This window comes from Molothrus ater, chromosome 1 (genome assembly GCF_012460135.2).
Source record: "Molothrus ater isolate BHLD 08-10-18 breed brown headed cowbird chromosome 1, BPBGC_Mater_1.1, whole genome shotgun sequence".
Taxonomy (NCBI): Eukaryota; Metazoa; Chordata; class Aves; order Passeriformes; family Icteridae; genus Molothrus; species Molothrus ater.
In genome coordinates, this window is record NC_050478.2 from 144,318,958 (window position 1) to 144,338,963 (window position 20,006).

Consider the following 20,006-nt stretch of genomic DNA (forward strand, 5'->3'; position numbering starts at 1 on the left):
AATGTAGATAACTCCAAATTTTCTCAGAAGTGTGGGCAGAAATAATTCTAATATTCCATGGCAGGATTGGTCCTCCCTGTGAACTGTGTGAACACACATTAAGATAAGCTATATAAGACTCTGAACAGAAAAGCCTGGGGGAAGAACCATCCTCATTGCATAGACAGAAAATCAGATACTGGGATTATCAAACAAATTGGGGTAATCGGAACTGAAGTAGTCTGTGATGGATGACCCAAGTCCTGATGGACTTTGTGTCATGGCTCTGACTGACTGTAGCTGTCATTTAGGATACTAAAAATAGAGCAATATTTCTATTGGATTGCTGCCTTCAAGACCCTGTTCATTGAAGGGCACAGGATGTTACAGACTTCCACATGTGTACGGAGATGGAGAGAGATTTACTGTCTAAAGAAAAAGAGATAACAATGGGTAGTCTGCTGGTGGTGTTACCAAGGAAATGCAAAAATTTGATGTGTGTATCCAAAAAATGTTGACAGTGTTGGTAGAGTTTTTCATCTCTGTTTTCTCTAATTCATGTTTCACTTTCACTGTGGGGATTCCAGAAGGAAAGTATTGATTACTTTATTCAACATTTAGCCTGTGATAATTGAATCCAGCCTTCTTAGATATCACTGTTGCATAATCATTATTCAGTTACATTTTCCATTAATTAATTTTAGTCAAATTCTGTCTCTATTAAGAGCTCAGTAATGCAGCTGCAGTGTGCATTAAGTGTCTGATGTATGTCATGAGACAGACCCAGATAAAAGGGGCAAAGAGGTCTGGACAAGAAGCAGACAAAGAGATTGGACAGCAAAATATCCAGGGAAAGCGGAGAATGCTCGAGTTAGGCAACACTACTTTAGGGAAGACAACAACAGAAAAGTATTTAAATATGATAAGCACAGCAATTTTTTTTTGATATGTTGTATCAGTAAAAACCCATAAATTTCTAAAAGATGGACAAAACCCCTCTTGGAGTACTAGATGTTGACCAATGTCATGGTAACTCATTGGACAAGCTCTACCCACAGGCTGCTGAAATATGATTATTATTAATTGTAATTGCATCAAAATACAATAATCTAACAGCAACATAATTATATTTACATGATGGGAACACATTCCTTCATTAAAATACTTCCAGTGCTTGTGAATTTAAGCAAGAACCTAATTTAGCAGGTAAAATTTGTTCATCTGGAAAATCTCAGTACTTATGAGTTTGTCTATGAGCTAGTTTCCAAGCTAAAGGATAGCCAAAGCTGTCTATTTTGTGTTTATATTGTGGTTTAATTTTGTTAAAGGGGTTATAGGAAGTAATTCAGACTCCTCCTCTTCTGTCTCCTCTTGAAATTGACAACAGTACAAAGTGAGAACTGCCAAGAACTGCGAAGCCTCTCAGTTGCACACACAGCTATTGTGTTACATCTCTGAAATAGCACAGGTTAGTAAAATCATTTTAGCAACTTTTCCCACCCATTACATGGATCAAAAAAGTCCTGTCCTTTTCACAGTGATAATGCTGAGATTTTTGAACCAACAGAATAATTACTCGTCTAGTGATAACATTCTCAGGTAGGAAGTTGAGAACACTGCCAGAAACAATGAATCAGGGGGAGAAAAAGGCATTACCTGATAGTTTTGATCATGCTGAGTCCCATTTCAACGCAGCAGTGTGCATGGTCCTGGCGAGGTTCTGGGAGGCCCGAGACACAGTAGTAACAATCCCCCAGAATCTTTATTCTGAGACAATGGTGTTCCTACACACAAATATAACAAAGAGAAAGAAAATATTTGCAGATTTTTTCATCATGTTAAGGTGAAAGTAAAAGTGGTTAAAAAATTACTCTTAAAAAACCAACGAACACCCCACCCTCTTTCTGGATGTTTCCTGCTTGTCATTAATATAATTATGATTTATATCACTTTTGAAATTAAGTACCTTTACATTTGCAAAAAAAGGCTATAGTGATTTTTATTTTATTCTAATCAGAGACATTCTTGCTGATGGGGAGAAAGGTTTTACCAGAGCTCGGAGGAACATAAGCCAAGGATTCAGAAATGCCAGCTGAGATAATGAATAACCCAATTTAAGCTATGTTCCTCCAGGGCATGTTTTCCTGCCCATTTTTTACACTGGAAATAAATGAAAAATCTCTTTCTTCCCACTGAAATTCCTTCCCACCTAAAGTTTCTGCACTGACACTCAAGTATTCCCGACAGCTATAGGAGCTGATCAAGTATCTGCATGGCAAGGTTCTCAAAGAAGCTGTCCTGCATCAAGCTCATGCTATGGAGGAATGATGTTTCTTTGGCATCCAGCTAGAGACATCCTTTACCCTAGGAGCAAATAGTGAATTTAATTTCTAAAATGCATATTAACAGTATCATTAGAAACTGAAGCAGAATATTATTGTGTAACTCGATCAGTATTTTAGAAGATCCTTTTCTAGTGAGCAGAACTATCTGAGTTGCTGCATTTTGGCAGTTCCCAGACCAGCATATGATTCCAAGATTACCTGTAATTTGTCCAATGTATTCTGCTGATTGGGCCCTCACAGGAGGCAATCAATGCACAGGAGCAGAGAACATTACAAGTTGTGGCAAGGAAGTGTTTTTATGATTGAGAGTCATTGAAATATTGAATGTAGTATTAACAATCAATCAGTAAAGGCTGCAATAACAGACCTTTAAAAAGAAAAATTTAAGTAAGATATGGGAGCAAATGTGAATGCTGGTTCTCCCAGGAATCAAGTATGGGTTCCCTTCAAAGTTTTGCTTAGGAAGAATGAAGGTTTATAGTCAACCTCAGACAAGCCTTGCACAATCCTGGAGTGACACACAGAATTCACACACTTTTACCCAAAGCTTTTTGAGAAGACAGCTGAAGTCTTAAGCATGCCAGCAATGGTAAAAGCTGCTCTGGGCAAGTGGCCAAAGTAAGCTGATTCACCCCAAAATCTCCTTAAATCATCAGTAGGAACTGACTGTGTTTGAAGCTTTGGTTAAGTCTCCAGCTAAAACCAGTGCTTGTCTTTGAAGTGGAATGCTTTGGTATCCAAGTTTCACACAAAATTCCAGACTGAACTCAAGCTTCTAAAATGTCAAAATTCATCTGTAACTCTCCTCTCTCCTCAACCCCTTATTTTCAGCCCCTCTGCAGACCCACAGAAGAACACTAGGAATTTTTCATAATGCTTCAAATGAAATTGTACATCCCAAAGCCCTCCAAAAAACCTTTTTTTTAACTGTTCCTCCTCAATGGAAAGAACTAGAGTTCTGATGTTACCACATTTTCCATCTATTTTTTTAACTGTAGAGTGAAACTATGAAACATAAAAGTTAATTAACAAGTAGGTAGGACTCAATGGCATAAATCAGTGCATGTCAAACATTAAGTGGGTTTCCTTAAGCTTCTCTCTGTGTTCCTTGTTTAGACAAAATGCAAAGAGATGAATATATAAACCACAGATTCTAGAGTTCTTGGGCTTTTCTAAAGGTCCCATTCAATTGATTCTTACTATAAGAGATGTTTGCTTTCACATCTAGAAAGTAAAAGAATTCTGTATAATGACATATTGGCTTGACCAAGGTGGAATAAATCAAAAGGCAGTACTTGATTCGAGCCACTACAAATACTTTACAAATAATAACCTTATAGTAGGATAGAGGGGGAAAAAAGGAAAAGTAGTCAATGTTTAGGAAAGAAAGACTGGAATAAAAGAAAGAAGAAAGATATATCTCTAGTATTATTATATTTTAATTTTTTAATTACATTTTTGATTTCAACATTTATTATACCTATGTGATGACATGGGTAATCCCTATTAAGTGAGAATATTAAGTGAGAATTTATTTTAGCACAGTTAATGACCTCAGTCTTCAATAGGCTAAGACTGTTGTTTGATTCTTAATACCTCACTTAAACTGGCTACAGTGCTGATTCCAGTAAATTCAGATGAGACTTATATCACCTTCCTGCATGTCTGAAATACAGGATAAAGCAGACAACTTCAGAGGCATGTGCTTTTTGTAAGAATAAGAATCTTAATGCATGTCAATATCTGCTAACGAGGGTCTGTTATATGCAAATGTGAGTGCATGTGTGTGACACAGGAAATCCATTCAAGTCCTCATGAATGCTTTCTATCCCTTGTCATGTGATGTCACCTGACTCATTTGCCAAAGCTCAGGAAGTCATCCATGGAGTGCAATATCCAAGCGGAGATGACTGTGTCAGGTGTCCCTACGCCAGGGAGCAGTGGAGCCCAAGGAGAGCCAGGCAAGGCAGTCAGGGAAGCCTGGGGACAAATTCAGCTCACAGCTAAAGCTGTTGGCTGGGCTTCAGTTCAGCTGTCTGTACCTAAACTCACCATGTGTCTGTAAAACCCTGGGTATGTGAAACACCCACACAGGACTAACAAATATGACATAAGATTTATGTCCTGTTGAACATTGTAGGGGTCAGGCAAGGTGTCTCTACTGGCACAAGAAACCACAGGGAGCTTTTAAATGACTCCTTGTCTTCCTATTTTTTTTTTCCTGTTAATCATATTATTATGACTGCTAAATGTGATCTGTGTTACAGCCTGACTACATTGCTTTTTCATTTTTTATTCTTCCCTACTTATTCCCATCATACTCATTTCAAAAGTAAACTATGGGCTTTTTATCACTGGAAATATTTCATCTAGAGGAAGATAATTCAACGACTCTCAAGAAGGACAGGAGGCTAATGGTATCTGCCTTTGGCAGAGGCAAACTGCCTGCTCTCCTGAGATTCCCTCAAATGGCTCGGTAGCTTAATCACATCCACAGTTTAGACTCAAAGCTTTGTCAAAATGGTTGTACAAGAGCATTAAGGTTAGACTCATGGATAATGCAGGCAGCCATGCTCCAGTTTTATATCAGAGACTGAGTTTTGTCAGGGCCTGCCCTCTTTTCTCTGGTATAAAAGGATATAAGTATCAACCAAGATTTTAGTATCAATCATTAGATATTAGTATCAATCATGATATTAGTATAGTATCAATCAATCAATCAATCAATCAATCAAGAGGAAAGACCTCAAGCCCACTTCCTAAAATCATTTCACTGCAATGGTATCTAAGAGTGGCAAGTTGATATTAAATGAAAATGAATGAAAAGTCTAAATATGTATGAAGAAACTGTAAAATGAGTAAATTATTTAAATAAGAGAAAATTGTCATGCAAGAACTTTGGTACAGGAAATATTTTTCACAACAGTGCTAAATTCTTACACCATTCTGAGGCCATTATCATCTCCTCTTTAATTTATTCTATCCATCTTCCCTTTTTCATATGCAATTCTAGAAGTTGTCCTTAGGCATGTAAATGACAGCTGATATTAAACAGACATTCACATCAGTATCTATCAGTCTCACACCCCTTTCAATACTCATTCATTAATAGCATTTATTGAGGGGATCAATTAAAATCTCAGCATGTCACAATTAGGGGCTCTTTTCTCCCCTTATTTGCAGCTTTTCATTTGCTGCAAGTGGAAGATTAAGGGGCCTGATTCTGCCAAGATCAATTTAAATCAGAATTTTTGCCTGGGGAAATTGAACAGACTCAAACACCCAACTATTTTTAATAATAATTCTAGATTAATTCAGTGGCAATTGACAAGAAACCTCTTTTCAATTCACCTAAATCCAGAGAAAAAGAAAATATGCAGATTTTTCATAAATAATTGCCTTGTATGTGGTGAATGATTTATGTTTGAGCTTATTAAATATACCCCTAGTGACTGGAAAGGAAGCAAAGCAAATTGGCATAAGGTGGGGCTGCAGAAATGAGTTGCTCAAATAACAAGTTACTGAAAGACACAGTCAGAGACTTCATTAATATTTCTTGTTTCCTTGGGCTGAATTTCTGACAAGGGAAAAATAGTGATTTTGTTTTATAAGCTATGCCACTTTTTCAATTCTGCCAGTGCTGAATTAATCATTTCACCTAGTTTTGAAGGGAACCCCATAGGATAGCGAACAGACCATAGAAAATGCAAAATTTTTTGCAATTTTCATAATTTCAAGCTCAAAGTTTAGAACATTGAGGATGAAAAATTACTGCAACTGAACTGCAGAACAAAGAGAAGTCATACACGTAAGTCTTCTTTTAAAAGGCAGCCAGAGTGGGAGGAGGAAGGGACTTGGCCTTTGAGCACAATAGCTCAGTTCCTGAAACATGTGCCAAAGGTAGAGGAAACCTGGACAAACCTCACTTCTCAGCATGAATGGGGGCTAGGCCAAAGCTCTTAATCAGCAGTCTGTTTTAGGGTGGGTTGGTGAGAGAGCTCCATCCAAATTCCTTCTATTGCAGCTCTGTCACGTTGGAAAACAGAACTGGGACCTTGGGAGAGCCAGATGGACGGGGGTTCTCAAGCCTGGCCGTGCAGGCAAAAAAAGGACTAGATATGGTACACAGTTACAAAGATTGTTTCTAATTTTTATACACATAAAGGGAAAAATATGGCAGTCTTTCATTTGCCTGAATACATGACACTATATTAAACAGTTTCTACATATTTTAACATACTGTATAAAGAATGGTTTGGGGTTTTTTTAGAATAACCTATAATGGGGCAGTTAGGATTTCTCTGTGCTGCCAAAAAAAAATAGGTTTGAGATCTCTCATGCTGCAGAAGGAATTGAGGCATGATGGTGAATGAGTTTTGTAATTTATTATATCAACAGCTTTGTTCCTTGACATGTTGTAGAAGAAAACTCTTATGACTGTTGTGTCTGGTGAGCAATTTGCCTTGGCAGCTTGTGTTAATTAGAAGACTATGCTTTAAGTGATTTCAGGGACAGAAATCCCCATGAAAAAGATTCAAGGTGTTTCTTTCCAGCTAAAACAGCAACAATTCTGAATGGAAATTCTGCCCCTTAGGAGTTTCTAGAACTGAATTGCTTCAGGTACGTGGGACACTGGTCAGCAACATTAGAACATGAGCCAGGTTTGCCCAGGTGGCCAAGAAAGGGGCTGTAGCCAGGTGAGGGTCAATCTTTTCTCCCAAGTAATAAGAGACAGGAAAAGAAGAAATGGCCTCCAGTTGCACCAGAAGAGTTTTAGATTGGATATTAGGTAAAATTTCTTCATCTAAAGGGTTGCCAAGCATTGGAACAGGCTGCTTGGGAAAGAGGTTGAGTTGTCAGTCCTGAAGATATTTAAAAGTTATGTGGATGTGCTGCTTAGGGACATGGTTTAGTAGTGGCCCTAGAAGTGTTAGGTACATGGCTAATCTTGGAGGTCTTTTCCAGCCTTAATTATTCTATTATTCTCTTAAGAATGAGTTGGAGAATTCCCAAGAATATACTTGTGAAGCCTAATTTAATTCAAATCCCAAATTAGTCAAAAAGTGGAGCTTCTTTTTGGGGGAGGTTGAATTTGAGTAATTCTTAGTTTATAAATAACTGGAAAATTTGAAACAAGTTTTATTTAATCTGTCATTTCCATCTGATTTTTTTCATAAAAAAACTGTATACTATCACTTCTAAAAGTGTTTTGTGGCCTGGGGTTTATATGACTCTTTAGTTCTTTTGATGGGCTCTTTACCATCTGAAAAACTGTAAATGTAGGGAGAATATGGTAAACAAGGTTGTTTATTCATTAGTATGAGCCAATTAATTATTGACACTGCTTGGGAGGAAAAACACCTCAGAGTTAAGCACTGCAAAAAGAGGATTCACTCCATCCTTTTACTATAAATTCATACAATGTCTTTATAATGAGCTAAATATTATATATTCATATTCATAATCCAGAAACTCTGCTTCTTGCTGCAACACCTCAAACGTATACACATGAAAAAATTCACACCTGGCATATATGTTCATACAAGGTTTTTTAGGAAGTCTCTGGAATCCTGTGGGTTACATGCTTGAAGATAATTTCACCATGGAACAAAGCACTGCCAGCTCAGAGCTGAAAGGTGGCCTGGGACTGTAAAGAACTGCAGAGGAAATGTCTTTATCAAGAAACAGAAAAGCACCCAAAACTCTCCAGTCTTCCCTTCCTGATACCAACAGGTGCAGGTGTTTTACTGGGGTTATGGGTGGTGTGTTCTTGTGGAGCCTGGTAGTCAGGTTGGTTTCCACCTCTGGAAACAGCAGTCACAAGATTGGTAGTACACTGTTGACGGAATTTTTGACAGCTTGTCTGCAGCACCACAGGAGACAATTTAATCAAGGTTACAGGAGAAGATTGCCTCCTTAGAAACAAAATAAACAAAACTCCCATCAGTCCCTTAATAAGCTCCTTTTCCTCTTTGTTGTATCTGAAACTGAATCTACAAAGAGCGTAGATGAATTTAGAAAGATGATAATTTAAATCATGGTATTGGCTGACATCTAGCACTGCAGAGAAGGCAGAGGAAAAACAAACATCAAAAATAAAAGTTATCAAAAATAACTTTTACTTCACCAAGGCAGGACTTTTTTTAGGCTTAAGTATCTTCTTGAATGTCATCTTATTTCCCTTCTCAAAATTTCTGCCTAAGGAAAATATTAATATTAATTGAGTTTCCATTTAGGCCTTTCAGTAGATGAAGTATAAATAAGGGAATGCTTTCTCCAGTTCTGTTTTATGTCAACTTATTTTTCTTCTTTGTAAATGTTACTTTTCTCTTTAATAACTATAAATTTTTTACAAATATCACAGAGTGATTAGAAATGGGAAGTAGCTGTACATAACATATCATTATATTTTTTTCCTAGAAGAAATATTGAACTGAATTCTAATTTTTGTTTGGAGTGTTCTGTGGTAATGATACAGATATTATGGATTATTTTTGTTATTAATTATAGGCATCAATGTATAATAATTACATCAATAAAACTTGATGTAACTTAAGGAAGATTAAAAAAAATCAGAGACTTTTCATTAGCTCTGTATTGCTTAATAAAGCTTAATAAGAGAAAAAAGAAGCTTAGCTAAATTACATTTTTCAGTATGCTGTGAAAATGTCTTCTTTAATATTATATGATTTATATAAGATGTTCAAGCAGATCCAACAAACCTTTATATGAGATTATAATTTAATACTTTTATTTAGAAATAAATAAGGATTTATACATTTTTTTTTCCTTAAAATATAAAAAACTGCCTCAAGCTTTCTGCGACTTCTGTCTTTGCTTTGATGGTAATTCTTAGCAAACTCCAAGAGTCTGAGTAACATTTTAAAGGGTTATGATAACTCTAGTTAAGCTGATTAAGAACCAGTTAAGTGATAGATCTGAAATCTAGATGTGATTGTGTAATCCTCCTTAGTGGAAGATCCTTCTAGGGAAGCCTTGAAAGAACCACTTCCCAAAAGTCCTGTGGAGGATTTACAGGCAAGTAGAAAACTATTGCTAATAACATTTACAAAAGGAATAAGACCAGTAAAATAAACAATTACCATGCAGACATGGTGGTCACAATGTGACAGCAAGACCAGAAAACACAAAAATAATATTTTTCAGTATGATAGTGTTATCACTGTATGTTCAGAAACATGGCATTTGGAAAGTGATTGAGGAAAGAGAGATTAGAAGGAATTGTGATGATCTGCCTTCACACTTATGGAGGTTAGTTCAGGAACACTGTTTTCAGTGCTTTAAAAGGGATTCTCAAAAACAGGAGGTGTTCCAGAAAAGTAGCCCCTAAAACTATTTGAAGGAATAAATCTCACAGAGTAAAAACCTTGCCGTGAGTTTGGTCTGTTTCTTTTATCAAAAGGAAACCCAAGAAGCCCCTTGATCAAAGCATCCAGATGCATTCCCAGAGGAAGTCAGGGGCTACAAGATGGTCCTTTTGTCTGAGAATGATTTGCCATAGCAAGAATCAATGGATGCAATTCAAAGTCAGTAAAAAATCAAAGGAGAAAAAACCTATACAGAATAAAACAGTGAGAGTGTTAAGGCACTGGAATATACTACCAAGATGGACCAGTATTAAAGCAAGATCATCTCGCGGTGCATCCAGATGAAGACCAGGAATTTTTCCAAAAGATACACCTTTTTTACCAGGTGTGAAAGCTTTATGCAATATCAGATGTGTAGGTTGATAGATCTATGTAATTCACAAGTCCTTAAAATTCAGGGACACTCAGTGTCCATTTCCAAAATTTTCCAGAGGAAAAGGTGAAGTTCAATATACGATTGAAACCCTTTTATTTTATGCAGCTTGTCCCCTCCATAAGAGTCCAGTGTGGAGTCTTGGTTTCCTGCAAAGTGCAGAGGGAGAATTTGTCTCCCTGAATTTGATAGAAACACCAAACCCTTTCTAAGGAAGCAAGAGAGGTTCCTCTGTATTAGACATCTCTATTGTCAGGGCATCACACAGGTATCATGACATCCAGGTCACAGAACTCACAAATAAGGAACATAATCAAAATGACTTTCTTTTTACTAAATTTTAATTTTTCATGATCATATAACTTTAATCTTTGCAAGCAAAATCTGTTCAATTTCTGCAGTGGTTCTTCCCTGTGCCTTCTACCTTTCAGAGGATTGTTCTACACCAGTGGCTTAGTCTAATGGTGTGTTAAAAAGAGAAGTAAATTCCCAGACTAGGAAAGGAAATGCATCAAGGAGCCTAGAGTCTTGAATTTAGTGACTGGGACGTTCACTTGAGAGGTGATCATCCTGATAATGATGTTTTGCAGACACAGATGTTCTTTCATCCCAAATCAGAGATTTCTGGATAAGAAATTCTTGGCTATGTAAAACAGACTGATATATTTATTACCATTTCTTTAAAATAAACTCACCTACACTTATGGGATACCTATTATTGTGTGGCATATTCAGTGTTCTCCATTAAGATTTATGAATTTAGAACTGCAACAGAAAGGTTTCTAGAAGGTTTAAGTGGAGATGTGTGACAAGCCACAGAGAGGGGAAAATGTCTAGGCATTAAAAGAAGCAAAATTTTCAGTTTCCATAAAACAAAAACGAAAAAACAAAAACAAAACAAGCAGGAAGTTGACTTCAGGGTTAAGTGGCAAGTGGAGGAGGATTCACTGGATTAGACTTTTAAATGTAAATGCCTTCTTTGTTCCTAACTCCTTTACTGAATATAGTCATTCTATACAAAATCACTATTGGTTAAATATAGCTTATAGAATGGTTACAAAATATGGTTAATGATCATGAATGCTAGCCAAAATTGAAATGTGAAGCAAGGAAATAAAGAATTTTTTATACATAGTCTTCCTAAAATATTTCTGTGACATACATACATTCTATTTGGTGTAAAATATGTTTCTTCAATTAAAAAAGCTATTTTTGTCAAGCCATACAAAAGCAGACATTACTCCTCTAAGCTTTCTAAAAGACAAGACTGAGGTCATTCTTTCACCTGGCTTTACAGTGTAGACCAAAGCTGACAAGGGGTTTTTGTTTTCAAAGCAGATGTTTTGGGTTGCATTTGCTAATTTGCCACTGCCCAGGCAATAGGTTATGGCATCACTCTGTACAAGAGAAAACACACTGATATTTGAGGTAAAAATAGCTGAATCAAAAGAAATTTCAATAAGAAGACTTGCTTTTCTTGACCTTAATGTGTAAGATGAGAGAAAACCACAAGGATCTTACTCTGATACCATGCAATATGTGTACAAATACCCCATCACCCTAATTTAGAAATGTATAAAAGCCAGTGAGGGATGCAAATCTCTACATCAGGCAAGCCATTTTAGGTTTCCTTTACAGTAAATAGATAGCATGGTCTATGATATTCAGTGCAATTAGCATTTTCCCATAGTATGTACATACATTTGGCTGGATAAATTATAAGATAAACTCTATAAAATGTACTTCATTGCCTCGATTTAGAAGACTCAGATATTGACACTAAAGATATCCATATTAAATTACATTTTGACCAAAGAAAAAAGAAAAAATTAAAATACGCAAGCTAGCAAAACTGAGCATGTTCTGCTTGTATTTTTGTGCTTCACTTTTTTTCTGATTAGTGCTAATTAAGGAGAAATTCATTTTCTTGATGCAATAATTTCCTCTGCTGTGTTTAATTAATTTCATTGTTGAGTTAGATAGAATCCATCCTAAAGACTGTAAACCCTGCTATTAACTAACCACTGCAATGACTGTGAGAACTGATTAGATGACCTTAAATGAATGCGTCTTTTAACCGTCCTCACTTTGCAAAAGAAAAGACAAATAAAGCTAGGGTCTTAAAAATAAACTTCCAGCAAAAATCCAAAATATGAAGCTTCCTTAGAAACTGTGGTAGCTGATCTCCCTTCATACCATTCTCTATCCAGCACTACAGAAACCTAATTTTCTGGTGACAACCTCTGCTTTCACTTGCTATCAGAACTCATCATTTTTCATATAATTTTGTCAGTATCTTCCAATCTCAATTGCTGTATAAAATCCCTTTTGGGAGAATCTGGATATATATTATTCAAATTGATCAGAGGGTATTTCCCAAAACTCCCAAACATGAAATTGATTTTGTCTTTTTGAAAATCAATTGTTTAACTCACATGTGCTAGTCGATCAAATCTGGCAAAGAGTTCATTCAGCATTCGGACCAGCTCCTGGGCTGACAGAGTTGTGGAAAGGTTGGTGAAGCCTTTAACATCTGCAAAAAGAATGCTAAAAAAAGAAAACATATTAATATTTCACTCTATTTCCTTTAATTATTGAATGTTTTAAGTTACTTTCTAGCATTTTACTAGCAGAAGGATAATTTTATTACCCTTGAAGTAACATTACCTCTGTTCTATAGTTTTGTACATACTGGAGTACTGAATATAAATATTGAAGGAACTAAAAAAAATACTACTAAGAGTGAGAAAATGTTTTGCCAAAAATAGGAGTCATGCTAGTCTAGATTTTCAAACCATACAAGTCTTAAATTCTAAGAGTACAGACAAATCTGTGATAGTCTTGATATACACCAGGCTAAGGCCAGTTTTATTTAGTGTCATTTTAGGCATGTGACAGAAGTACCTGAGTTAGAACTATAGTGTTCTCTTTAAAAGGTATGAATCTTTAATTGGATAATTTTTTTCATTCTACTGACTTTACAGGGAGCCCAGTGTGATTGTACTTTGAATTTAGGTGTATCAACTTGTGTGCCTGAAATTGTGGTAGGATGTCCATTAACAAACTACTTGCAAACAGACTTCTAACCTGTGTTTGAACATCCAGTTATTTTTCTTGCCTCTTGGCTGCTCACTGTGCCTAGAATGCCAACATGTGAATATAGAGAAACATAAACAGACACAAAGTCTGAGGTGTGCAAGATACCACCCAGAACAAAGCATGTAATAGCTCAGTAATTATTAGCTAAAGGAAGCATTGGCTACCTTATAAAGTAGTAATGCACAAAAAGACACACATCATTCTGGCACAAACCTGGTTAGCCCTTTAAAGTCAACCAATAACTGGTGTTACAATCTGAGTAGCAGAAGATTTTGTTTCACTTTAGCTGATGACTTGTGGTGAACAAGATCGCAATTTGGAATTTTGAGTCTGAGAATTACTGATGTAACCAATAAGAAATACAGTAATAATCAGGTTGACTGATAACACATCTTCAAATGTATGGACTGGTGAAGGTTTGGGTGAGGTTTAAACAAGATACTTACAAACTTGGTAAGACTTTTACCAGTGAGAAGTAATAAAATTAAAAGGTAAAGTACCAAGCTACTCAAAGAGTAATGAATAGTAATAATAGACTAAATTTATAAAAATAAGATATTCAAACTACTAGTTTCTACACTTTTAATTTTCAAACCAACAAAAATTTCTACCTGGATACTTTTAAGGATTCATATACCATTGGTTTAGGTAGTATTCAGTACTGAACATTTAGGAAACAAAATAAGGTGTATGAAACCTTCTTTTGAAAAGATCTAGTTTCTGGCAGTATGTATAGAAGCCAACCAGTATCTCTGTTTTAAAGCATGCAAAATTTCGATTTCAAATCTCTTTCAGGCATATAATACGTTTAGACTTCTCACCCTGTCTACAACTCTTTTCCATTAAAGCAAAAGGGTCATTCCTCCATATTTTTATTCTTCTACAGCAACACTTACTCTGAGTATGAAAAAGGTTAATGGAAGACATTTTAATTTAGTGCAACTCAAACCTTTATGAGGGTCCTTGATACTTTCAATCAGATTTAATAAAATAACATATCCAAGCTACTGCATGGGCACAGAAGCATCAGATAATCAATTTATTCTTCTGTAGAAGTGCAAATTATATTTTATTGAACTTCTCCTGACGAAGTTATATTTTGGTTTCATTGAAAGGCAAAGTACATGCTTCCCATGCAAACTATCTGCCACCATATCCATGCTTATTTTTCACTTCCTTCAATGATTTCAAAGATGGTCCCTCAATGATTTACCCTTGTGTTTTGGGAAAGGCTTGTGGAAAATGCTATTAGCTTAATAAAATATTCTGATTTTCTGGAAATACAATAAAACCAAGATTATGTAATGTCATGGAGTGGAAGTTGATCATTCTGGTGTAAATGTACAATTAGGACTAATTACCTTGAGTAGCAGCTCATAGGATAGTTATTACCCTTCTGATAATATTTCAGGAAAGAAAAAAATTAGAGAAGAATAAAGATTAAGAAAATAATAATAAAACTGATTAAATGAAAATGGCTATAAAACAGAGGAACCATATAACTGATTACCATCTTTGAAAACATCTTACAAGTCTCCATCTCATTTTTAGTGTGTGGGGTGAGCCAGGTTGTGGCAGAATATGTGTCCACATCTAGGCAGGGTTCCCCTTCCTGTTCAATCCTGACCACTTAAGTGAATTGAGGGTGAAAAAGTGAAAAAAAGTGAAAAAAGACACAAATGGTCCAGATTCAGTGTTTAGTTCAAATGGGTCTCGCCATTGCCATGGCATCCAGCCATCCTGATGAGTAGAAGAAGGCATCAAAATGCTTCTCTGCTCAAATACTAAGCAAGGGTACATTAATTTTCTGATTTATGAATGAAAAAAGCAACAGAAGGGAAACTTCCAGACAAGAGTAATTTAGCAACATCTGAGACCTTAAAAATTACAGAAAGGCTACTTCACCCACCTGACATTCTCATAACGATGAATGTAGATCTTATGGAACTGGTGCTGTAAATGTTCATCTTCCACATTGGTCATGTCATTGATCATTTCCAGGACTACAAACCGTGGCAACACAGAGAGCACCAGTCGTTCCTAAACAAAGAGGAAACCAGTCTCAGTCTGAACTGGTATTTCACAATGCCCAGTTTAAGGATCTGGATAACTGCTTATTTAAGATGTGACCCTCCTCTCTAAAAATTCTAGCTCAGGCCATTTGTGATAATTTACTTTATCAGCCTGAGTCCATAGTCCAGGACACCTTTGGTGTAGGTAAGGAAGAATAAAATGAGCTCACATGCAGCCATTCAAACTGGTCCTCTTGACTAAGAGGACTGGAGAACATATTCAACATTTCTAATTAGTTTTGTCTGTGTTTCAAGAACACTCAGGAAGAATAAACATTTGATACATATGTTTATATATATACACATGTTTCTACTAATATACTACTGTATATTAGTAGAGTATCCATGTATATTAGTTTATTATTAGCATGCAAACACAGTGTATCAGTGCATATTAGTGCTCATATACTTCTAGTATTTGTGTATAAGAAGATATATCCATGGAAGTCCTGTTTCCATCCCTGTCATAATATAATTAACCCCAGAATTTTCACAGAATTTCACCAAATATCCTGAGTGGGAAGGGACCACAAGGATCTGAAGTGACTGGCCTATATGGGGATTGAATCTGGACTCATGGTTATTAGCACCATGCTCTAACTAACCACATCTCAGTACAACGAGGCAAGCCCTCAAAAAGTAATCAAGTTTTTTAATGAAAGCCCTAGATCATCCCCTGAGAGATTTTAGACTGGCTTCAGTGGCTCATCAGTTTAACGGCTTTGACAGATTTTTGCAAGTATCCAATCCAAATCTGTTTCTCTGCAAATTAAACCCTCTTTTTATCCTTTCAAATTGGGCATGGATAATTATTGATTGCTGCTTTCTCTATAATAATCTTTCTGTACTAAAATACTGTTATTGTGTCCACTTTCCATGTGTCTCTCTTTTTTTTTAGATTAGAAAGCTTTGTCCAGTATTGGAATTTATCACTCCCAATCACTCTGAAGCAAAGCTACAATTTTTCACTTTTCTTTTGCTTTAGAGAATTGCAAATACTGAAATCTTATTGAATTAAAGAAGAGAATTTTACTAGCATATATGTAAGCTATTTATAACCAAATTTCAAACAATATTTTGAGGAATAGGATATATCTAGGGTTAACCAGATACGAACTCCAATTCAGGCACACATGTAGACTACAGAACACACAGATGAATAAAGTCCTCTCCTCTCCTCTCCTCTCCTCTCCTCTCCTCTCCTCTCCTCTCCTCTCCTCTCCTCTCCTCTCCTCTCCTCTCCTCCCCTCTCCTCCCCTCCCCTCTCCTCTCCTCCACCTTTTTCTGTCAAAGAAACTGATGTTGAATTTGTTTTGAGGCAACTTGATATCAGAAGGATATAAAATAATCTCATAGTATGCAGGCTGTATGTTATGTCCCTTCTCAAGGGTGAAATTCTTTTCAGAGAAAACAAGAAAAAACAAAGAGGAATGATGGGTGGAATGAGAGAGACAAGCAAACCAATCATGAAAATAATGATTTTTATGCCAGCAAGATTCAATGTCATGTGGATGAAATGTTGCCATAGATGAAACATCTGAATAAATGAAGGAATCCCTTCCTGGCTTTCATAGGAAGTGATATCACTACTAACTTACAACTTTCTCAGTGTAGATCATGAAGAATTCTCACTCTGAGCAGTCTTAGTCAGCAGTTAGTAAACACTCTTTAGCTCTGATGGGAACACATTGTGGATAAACACCTCCATTTGTCTAGATGGCAGCACCAGCTGAGGTGAACTGAGTGTTTGTTTAAGAGGGGAGAACGCAGGCTGCCACAAGCTCCACTGGAGCACTGGAGTGTTTCACCACTGCAGCACTGGAGTGTTACACCCCCGTCCAAGAAGGCACTCCTTCCTGCATAACATGCTGACAGAATATGAGAGAACTGAGAATCTCCTAATTTAATTTATCCACCTATTCTACAAACTTTTGCTAAATAAAGACCTGCTTTTGTGAGGAAGAGACAAAAAATTATGTGAGTGATGTCTGCTATAGAGCAGGCTGTGAATTATAATGCAGCAAGATCATCCTTTATTTTGGGAAATAGCCAAGCTCAGACTTTCTGTTTTCATACTGGGTGGTTCTAATTTTAGCACATCTGCTTTGTCTTGGCTTTGTTCCACCCTTTCCACCTGGGAATTCTGCTATCCTTCATTCTTCTGATGTGTAAACACTGGATGTGATGCTTGTGATAGCAAGAATGAAACTAATCCCTTAGGAGGTCCTTCATACTCCTGCAAACCCAGGTTTCACAGGAACATCTACACCTCAGGTAGCTTCACTCACAAGTAAATGCAAAGAGCTGCTGATTGTTAGGCTGGGAGCTAGAAATACTTTAAAAATTTTGTTTTCTTAAGCTGCCTATCATAGAAGGCACTTAGATTTTCTTATACCTTTACTATTAAGATATATAGTTCACTATGACCAAAAAATAAAAAAACCTTCTGAACATATCAGATCAGTATTTCAGGGAGTTGTATGAATAAAGTGTCCAATGGCTTCTTGTAAGATACATTCAGAATAATACTAAATTTTTTCACTGTTAAAAGAAGTATGTTATTTCCTAGCTTACCCATGAAGGATGGCAAAGTGGAAGACCATTTTTTTTAAGGAGATATGAAAAAAGAAAGCAAACAGAAATACTGGTTTTTATTGAACTGTTTATGAAATCTATGATAAGTGAACATTTAAAAAAAGATCAGTTCCTTTGTACACTTATGGCTTAAATAGAGAATGTATTTTTTTCCCCAAAAGGAAAATATTACATTCATCATTTGCATTCACCTAAGAGAGTATCGAGCAATGCCTCTAGAAAGTTTATCTAAAATAAAACATAGTTGGCTTGACACATGTTCACTAAGCCAAGAAAAATGTGCCTAGGACATTTGATATCTTAACCTTCATGCTACTCATTAAGGTAAGTTAAGTGTTCTTGTCTGCACATAAGATCTGGCAATGACCCATAAAACTGAGGTTAATTACTTTGCCTCTGTAGCAGCCCTCCTCCATTAATAGTGAAGCGTGTGATGAGCCTTTGTTTGAATCACAACTGAAGGTTGATGAACAGCTCATGTCACTGCTCTGTGTGGTGGATGTTGTGCTAAGGAAGAGCACTGCAAGAAAAACAGCATTCAAGTGTGCATGTGTGTTTCTATGTATACTTTTTGAGGCACTTCAGTTACCATCAATTATCTGGTACTGAAGCATTCAAATGACAGAAATTTTTTTTCTCTGTGGGTGTCAGCTGTCCCTTGCTATGCCCAGCTACTCCTACATCACACCACACTGACAAGATGGTGGGGATGCTGAACCAGGCTTCTTCTCCAAGCTGGGAACTGAGGTGGGCTCTAGTGTGGATCCTTTCCATTCTTTCTTCTCCTACAGCTGATTCGAGTGTCCTCTGGACAAGTCCTTTTTCAGAGGTCTTTCACATCACTTTTCTTCAATCCAAAAGTTAAGAAAGGTTTTCGGTTATTCAAGAATGAGCGTCAGGTCACTCTTTCCTTGATGTAAAGATCCTTGCCACATAACTCCCCTTCAAGCTACTTAAATACTATTGCTCCTATTTCACAGATTTAGATACTGTGGTACAGAAGAACAGCACAAATGTGTGGAGGTGATGTACAAAAAGGCAGTAGCTAATCCTGGGGAAAGAAAAATGTCATTTTTTATTATCTTCTATACCTTACTATTTACATGATCAAAGATTCCTCACTTTTTTAGTCAGTCTCTCTTGGAAGGTATTTTCAGAGCTGGAGGGTAACACATGAGAAAAATTTCCTTTTCTTACAGAGAAAACCCTAATAAAATGTTATGAAATCTAGGGTGAAGGAAACTCCATCACCCAGATCTTTTGAAAGCTTACTAGTTCAGCATGGGCTAAGTGGAAACAATTCAAAGCAACAGTGGAAGTGGTTGGAAAAGGAGCTGAGATATATTTGTTCAAGAGAAAAGACATAGAAGAAAGAAAATAGCAACAAAGGAATACTAGAAAAGAGCTGGTGAACTATTCTTCTAATAACAATTCGTGACATGAATCAACCCCAGTGTTTAAGATGGAGCAGTCAGAGTTTAGAGTAAATAAATTTAAAAAGTACCTTTAACATGAAGAATAACTACGGTAAAGAAAAAAAAAAAAACAGTAGAAAACACTAAATGTAACAAATTGATGGTAGAATTCAGGTCTGCATTCGAACACCTGAGTTTTGTGATTCCAAGGTAGTTACGCCCAAACTTTCATTTCATCCAAGGAATCTGGGGAGATAATCAACTGAGTAAATTACTCCTTTGGTGTTACTATGGGTCCCTTTGGGTTCTGTTGCCTGTTTTGACTAGAACTCAGTCCATGGTAGTAGGAGCTCACAGATGTAAAGAGTGTGTAGTCACTTAGTTTAGGAGGTGACAAATGTGGAGCTGACTCCTACCCAATCTACTCCTTCAGGAAAAGTTAGCAGCAGTGAAACAAATCCTGCAATGATAAGTAAATTAACTTCATGAGTCACCTACATCTACTTAAAATCCCAAGACTACAATTTAACATTTATACTGCCTCTAAGGCCCATTTACTGTTTTATGCATCTGCAATAGTCATTCTTTGTTTCACAGCTTTGCTGTGGTCTGCATGAACCCTTGGGTCACTTGTACTGAAATCAGGGGGTACCAGTGCTTACAACTGCACAAACATAGGTAGGCACGTTTATGGAGAAGTGGGGCATATCCCTGATGAATAAATAATGACCTTTGCAGCA

At 36.5% G+C, this 20,006-nt stretch overlaps 1 protein-coding gene across 1 annotated transcript in view; it reads right to left on the reverse strand.

Moving 5' to 3' along the window:
- Window positions 1–20,006, reverse strand: part of ADCY8 (adenylate cyclase 8) — a 116,287-nt gene that overhangs the window by 52,906 nt on the left and 43,375 nt on the right. Inside the window, exons 3-5 of the mRNA XM_036405703.2 lie at window positions 15,094–15,224; window positions 12,521–12,632; window positions 1,636–1,763 (exon numbers count right to left, since the gene is read on the reverse strand). Of these exons, the coding sequence (XP_036261596.1) occupies window positions 1,636–1,763; window positions 12,521–12,632; window positions 15,094–15,224 (371 nt within the window). The remainder of the gene's footprint in view (window positions 1–1,635; window positions 1,764–12,520; window positions 12,633–15,093; window positions 15,225–20,006) is intronic.